The following is a 7,399-nucleotide window of genomic DNA, read 5'->3' as shown; positions in this document are numbered from 1 at the left end:
ACCGATAGACTTGAATGTATTCTTTGTGTTTTAGTTGACTATAATTTATATATATATACATATATATTTATATATCATAGTTTAGAATATATTCTTTCTGCTTAGTTTCCACTAAAGCAATTTTATTAGATGCTCACTCCTAAATCTTTTCTTTACCTACTTTTCTCCTATACCCACTCATTCACTTGATCATGGCCTCTGCTGTCTGGGATGCACTGATGCCCTTAGTGTTCTCAAGTGACTTGCTATTAGAAACTTTATTTTCACTAGATTATGCACAATCTACGTATTAGGCACAAAGAACGTAGAGACCACATTATTAAAATATTATATAACTATATTATAATGTCAAAAATAAAAAAAACCAGTTAACAGTGATTCTGAGCAATTGCTCATAATCATTGTTATTCAAGTTTTTCTTTGAAAATGGTATTTGATTTACAAACAGTATATTAATATATGGACCTCTTGGCAGTAGTATAATTACACTTTGCTCCAACTATTTCCTTCCTGAAATTCCATCTGCCTTTCTGCTCTCTGTCATATCTTGTCCCCCACCTTTGAGCTTTGCATTTGAGAGAAATAAATTTAGTTCTTCTCCGTCTGGATTTCAATTGCTAAAGTTTATTTAAGTACTTGAGGAGGTTGCCAAGAATGCAAAGCTTTTTGCTTGCTCAGCTGAGACTATCTAAAGCCAGGGAGCTTTCCAGCTCAACAGGGTTGAAGAGGACAAGACTGCGAATGGCCTTACTGTAAACAGTTGACATGAAATAACATCATCCACTTAGCTGATGTCTGATAAACATCATATGGCAGACTTCTCAATTTCTTTGAGAAATCTTAGAGATCAATAATATGTATCCCATCTCTGAATCAAACAACAGTTTATGATAAATTTCCATGCTAAATGAGGAAAAGTATAATCCTGAGATGTGAAATCAATTACATAATGGACTTGAGACCAAACTCTTTAAGAAACTCACTTGAAATTCAGTTTCATCTATGTTTTTCTCTCTCTCTCTCTCTCTCTCTCTCTCTCTCTCTCTCTCTCTCTCTCTCTCACACACACACACACACACACACACACATACACACACAGAGCAGGTTGGGAGGAGAATGTGTGCACACGCTTCTGAGTGGGCTCACACATGCTGCTGCACGCCTGTGGAGGCCAGAGGACTACCTCAGAAAGCCAATTCTTTCCTTTCACCATGTGGGTCCGAGGGTTCAGGTTTGAACTCAGGTTCTCAGTCCTAGGCTGCAAAGTACTCAAAATAGTACTCTCTGAGCTATCTCATTGACTGGAGTATTATATTGTTTTTTATTTGTTTGTATGTTTTTAGAGCTTATATTGTTTTGTTCTTTGACAATTTCATACATGTATAATGTTTATCCTGATAATTATGATCACTCCACTAATCTCCCTCTAATTTGTTGTTGTCCCACAACACACACACACACATACACACTCTTTCCACATTCATGACTTTTGTTGTTGTTATTATATAGAAACCCAATGAGTTTAATCAGGATTGTCTGTGTTACCATGGCTTTGAAACTATCCACTGCAGCCTGGTGGATCACTAATGGGTACCCAACTAAATGTCTCTAGAATCTCTCAGTAGCTAATAGCTGCAAAATGAAGGGTAGAGCCTTCTAACCTCCTATGGAAAGAGAAGCAATCTACCTAATCTAAGATATGAGTGCCAACTCAAAAGGATTTAAGAATTTAAATAAATAATAATGGGTATTTTCTGGGTATTTGTGTGTTTCATTATAATTCTAATATCAACCTTCAAAAGATTTTGCAGTTCTCTTCTAGATTAAAAATCCATAAACAAAAATATAATGCAATATGCATCACTTCATTTCGAGTTTATGAAACTTTTTTTCACAATTCCCTACAGTCTGAGAAAAAAATCAAGAATCTTTGATATGCAATATGAGTAATTCCCAGAAGAACTCACAAGGCCTATTTTTGTTTATTTTTACTCTAAGTATGCAAATAGACTCATATCTGTACTTTTAATCTTCTAACAAACATCCATTGAGAAGTCAAAAGATAGTCTTATTTATGAACTAATTCTATCCTTTATTTTTATGCACAAATATGGGATTTGAAATAACAAAGAAAGAATGGAATTGCAGAAACTAGCTGTATATGAAATTGGAGAACTGTATCAGAAAAAACATCATTTGAGCCAAGTGTGGTGGCTCACAGCAATAAATCTGGCCCTTGTAAGGCTGAGGCAGCAGAGTACAGCAAGTTCAAGATGAACTTGTTCTACGGAATGAGACTCAAAAACACAGAAATCTTTTAAAACCACATAAACATAAAAGTGGTAATAATACACAGTTTTGAAATGCTGAATCCCACATGCTAGAAAATGTTAAAAGTATGTACAACTATATCAAACATCTAATGTTTCTTGAAATATAGTCACTTTATTTTATCTTACACACACAGAAATTTGTATATTAGCTTCATAATTCACAATTTTTACCTGGCTAATCATATATTGGTTTATGATTCTACTATCTCAAGCCTCAAGACCAATAAGTAAACTATGTGACTACAATGCTAAACACAATGAAATAACAATTAAGAACTCACCTACACATGGGACCAATATTCTCTACCACACAAGTGCCACCATTTCTGCAATAATATACAGGACACTCTGAAAAAGAAGCATCATGAAGGAGACAGTTGGTAATAAACATTTTATAAGTAAGGGGTATATGTTTGTACTATATATTGCATTAAACTTCATTTGAGGGTAACTGGCTTCTCAGTTCTAAGAGCAAAGAATTCTTCCTAGGCACACTTCTTGCTCCTAACTTGGCCAGTGGTTCCTGGTGGTCTAGATGCTTCTTGCCCTTTGTGTACCTGAGTGACATACTAAAGGAAAAGATGTTTACTCCTAGATTAGGCGCACTCTATTTATTTCTTAGATATCTGAAGGGCTTGTTTTTTGAAATACTAGATGTTTGTGTTTACTGAATCATTTTTTGTGTGTATCACAGAAGTCACTGAATGATGGCAGGTTAGCATGCATAGGTGGTCATGCACTCCTGTGCATATGTATGACCTGCCTTTTGGTCTGTGATTGATACTGGCACAGTTCATGTGGTCCCACTTAGGCAGGCACTAATATTTCATTGCAAGTGCCACTCCCTAGTTCACCTTTAGAACGGACATTTTCAGATGGTCTGCTTACAGGTTAAATATTTCAAAGCACTTAAGCCATATATTTTCACACACTTTCTCCTGCAGAAGCACTTTGTGCCTTTGGCTCTCTGTGCTGGATGTGCTGACCCCGCATCTCCTTGATGCACCATGGCTGGCTAGTGTTTCTGATCCCCGAAGTTCCCATCTGTCTTTAACACAGCCATTATTTTTTCAGGATTCTATACTACCCCGCTTGAGCTATTGTAGTTGTAATACTTGATGGAAACCTCTATCACTTTTAAGTTTAATACAATGATTCAATGTTTTTACTGGCTACCTATGAAATGTCTGACTTTGACCTAGGCCCTGAGAATGTGATCAGTAACAGTTCTGGCAACTTGACACTTTTGGTGAGGCTTTTGTTACCGGAACCAGCTCTCTGAATTGGAATTTCAGATCAACTAAGCAGCTGTGTAATATTGGAGGTTGTTAACTTCTCTGTGTGTTTCCTCTCTAGTAAACATAAGTTAAAAGGGAACCCTTCTCAGGTTGTGTTGAGGGTATTTGAAACACCCTCATGATGACTTCATAAAGATATACAGGTATGGCGCCTGCTGTCATTAATATTCCAAGCTTAAGGAAGAGGCAACAGAGTAGTGAGGCATCAAAACACTGTACAAGACAGTGCAGCATCTGAGAAGGTCACTGATAATTGAGAAGGGTAACAAGGATGGGACCTTAGGTAAATCAGGGCATACTCTGTGCATTATACTTGGCGCCCACTTATGTTGACAATCACGTGCTTGTGTGAAGGTAAACATAGAGACTGCTAGGCTTGCAAAATGAATTCAGTGTGTTTCAATAGTCGGGACTGGAGAGTTCACCGTGGCTGAATTTGTGGTAATTTAAGCGTCAAAGATATAGGCGTCTATATTAAAAGCATATAGACTCATGGAAGCTAGGACTTTAAGAAAGAGCTTGGGAGCCTTCATGCTTAGAAAAAGAATAGACTGGCTGCAGTCTGTCCAGTAAAAAGGAAAATCAAGAAAGAAACTGACCCAGTTAAGAGTCCTTTGTGAAGAAATGGTTGCCGCCTAAAGGAAGGGGCTAGAGGTGAGACAGAGGGGTGAGAGCTGTACATATTTATTAGCAATTATGAGCCTGAAGTTTAAATAGTTTCATGATTATTTGGAAGAGTAGAGAATGACGTTTCAGGTTCTGACTGGGCCACTGACACGCTGGTGGCTTCATTCACATAGTTGAATGACTGATGGGGAAGGAAAATTGAAAGGTGATTCTGTGTTGGGTTGGTTAAGGGACATGCAAAGAGATGTACTCCATGATTCCCCATGGCACTGAACTCTGCAGCTCTGAGCAATATGAAATAAGGCTTAGACTCACAAATTTGAATGTGGAGCTTTCTTTATGGCCATTGGTATTTGTGCCAAAAAAGGCATGCCAATAAGAGTTAACCAAGTTTAATGTAGAGAGGGGGTGTGTGTCAGGGAAAGAGAGAATTAACTTTTACTTGGGAAGAGAAAAGATTATTTATGAAGAAATATAAAGAAATAGAAATTTTATGCAGACACTGTGGGTTAAAGTAGATCACTGGGGGACAATTGGTTTGAGGAAGATTGTCCAGACAGTCATTGAGCATTCCCAAAGCATTAAGAAAGAAGTCAGAAGTGTGGGGGAGGGGTGTCTGAAAATACCATGTGTTTAGTATCTAGTGTCAAGTGTCATTTTGGTTTCCAGAGCTCTCAACAATTTGCTTTCCCAGTAGTGCCTTTCCCATCTTGGCTCCCCTCACCTAGTAATTTTAACTATCTAGAAGCTGCAGAATGGACAAGGAAAGTGAAAAGTCGTCTTTCCTTCTGTGATGCGCCTCCTTGAACTGAATAGATAGAAAATTTCCCCAAAAAACAAGAAACCAGATGCTCCAGTAAAGGAACCCAGCAATCAGCAGGGCACAAGTAGACACAAACATGTCCTGCTTATTTCTCCTAAGTACAGTTTGAGTCTCTTAAGTAATGATTTTGTTCTAGCTCAAAAAGTGAAACCAAATAAACAACCAAAACCAAAACATCAGCCAAGTGTGATGCTGTTAGGCATCACAATCCACAGGGCTACCATCGCCCACCTCCTTCTGGAGTCATGCATGTTCACTACGATCACAACGAATAAAGCAGCCTTGCTGCTCATCAGCAGGATGCTATAGGAACCTGGTCTATGCTTCTTTATCATAGCCAATGGACTGATGGGGAGAGAACAAGGATGCTGAGTAAAGCATAAGGTCAGGTGTTCTTCCACAGTGTCATCTTCCATGGCTCCTTTGTTGTTGAACTTGTTTGCTTGAAATAATGTCTCTAACTGGCCTTGAACTCACAAAACCAGGTACCCACTTGTCTGCTTCCCCAGGACTTAGATGAGATGGTACCAGCATGGCAGGCTTTCAATTTTTATTTTATTTACTTATTTTTGTGTGGTTTCTGGGAGTCAATCTTTTCTTTTTGGGCTTTGAAAACAAGTACTTTATAGATTGAGTTTGCTTTTTAGCTTCAATGCTGGTGTTTTTCTCAGAGTGTAGTTTTTTTTTTCTGTGAAGGTTTTATAAATTCATAACAGATCATTAAATTGAAATACAGACTATTTTCATTTTTAATCTTCTCAAAGCAATTTTGGGCACTAAATGAAATGGTAAAGGGGATGGATATGGTTTGTTAGGAATGAAGGAGACCATTATTTCTAGTACATAATAGAAGAATCCATGAGAGAATATTACAATGCTCACAAGGCCCCTTGTTCTTTGGTTACAGTGACCTCTCACTAGCCTAACCCTCTGGCCTTGGTGATTATGATCCTGTGTCTGGAGGCCAACACAACTCACTGATACAACATTTGTGGGAGAGTTTATATTTAATCCCATTCTGGTGGGATTCTTTGGACAAAGAAAGGCATGCACACAAGCACAGACACACTCTTAAATATGTAACTAGGTAACTATTTCTTCCCTAAATAAAATAGAAGCTTGAATGTGTCATCTGCTGCACTAAATTTTTCTGGAAACATGGATAACTGCACAAACTCTGATTTTAGCTGTTACCTGGGATCAGGCACTTATGACCTGTGTGTGTTTGGGATTTTAAGTTCATATTTTTCATCTAAAATATCTATCATTGATATGCCTGTCTAAGATTTATCTATCTATCTATCTATCTATCTATCTATCTATCTATCTATCATCTATCTATCTATCTATCTATCTATCATCTATCTATCTATCATCTATCTATCTATCATCTTTCTATCGAAATATTTGATACAAATATACAGATAGATATATTTTGAAGCCCCACTGCAAGGGCTATAGGAGGGATTATTATGTCTCAGAGACTTAAAGTGGCTCCAGGATCCTTGCTGGGAATTTTTAGTGCTTTGGTTTTGTTTAAAACTGTCTGAAACTTTATGAAGCTATGTCATTATCATACATTACATATGATATTACATTTTTGATGTATTATCCTACAATTTTATATTTTCATACCATTTTCTAATTCTCTATGCAATGGAATATCACCATAATTATAGTATTACTTTATCATAAATTTTCCAAACTGCTACCACTGTACATAATTAGAAATATCACTTCCAGTTTAATTTCAGTTGGAGGGAACTTGATAATTTTTTTCTGTTGCATAAGCAATCAAAACCTGAAAAAGCTATGGCCTCCTGATGAGACTCAGGAACTGACAAAATTCATTGAAATATTCTCACTGTGCCTGAGTCTGATGTTCTTAATGATTAACTTAAACCCTGAGGTGTGCACAGACAGATGCTCACCCTCTGCTGTGAGGCCACTATGGGGAGTACTGGCCACTGCAAGGATAGATCTCCAAAAACCCATCTAAGGCTGACCTTAATAGAAGTGTCAATTGAAATGGCAGAGATGTGTGGCATACATTGGCAAATGTGTATTGTGGGTCTGTTTTAAAGGCATTCTTTAAAACACAAGTGTTGAGCACATGTCCTTGTGGTACGATTGAACATCCTTTGGGTATATACCCAAAAGTGGAATTTCTGGGTCTTGAGAAAGGTTGTTTCCTAATTTTCTGAGAAATCGTCAGAAAATATCCAAAGAACTGTACCAGCTTACACTCGCACCAGCAATGCAGGAGTGTTCTCTTTACTCTACATCCTCTACAGCATAAGTTCTCATCAGTGTTTTTG

At 37.4% G+C, this 7,399-nt stretch overlaps 1 protein-coding gene across 1 annotated transcript in view; it reads right to left on the bottom strand.

Annotated features, from left to right (window-relative positions):
• The window catches only part of Malrd1 (MAM and LDL receptor class A domain containing 1), a 463,630-nt gene that overhangs the window by 80,722 nt on the left and 375,509 nt on the right, over positions 1–7,399 (bottom strand). The window contains exon 23 of the mRNA XM_050152697.1: positions 2,615–2,681. Coding sequence (XP_050008654.1) covers positions 2,615–2,681 — 67 coding nt within the window. The remainder of the gene's footprint in view (positions 1–2,614; positions 2,682–7,399) is intronic.

The sequence above is a fragment of the Alexandromys fortis genome, unplaced genomic scaffold, assembly GCF_014885135.2.
Source record: "Alexandromys fortis isolate MF-2015 unplaced genomic scaffold, M_Fortis_MF-2015_v1.1 scaffold_54, whole genome shotgun sequence".
Lineage (NCBI taxonomy): Eukaryota > Metazoa > Chordata > Mammalia > Rodentia > Cricetidae > Alexandromys > Alexandromys fortis.
Note: the sequence above shows the minus strand (reverse complement) of the source record. Positions and strands in the feature narration are given on the sequence as shown.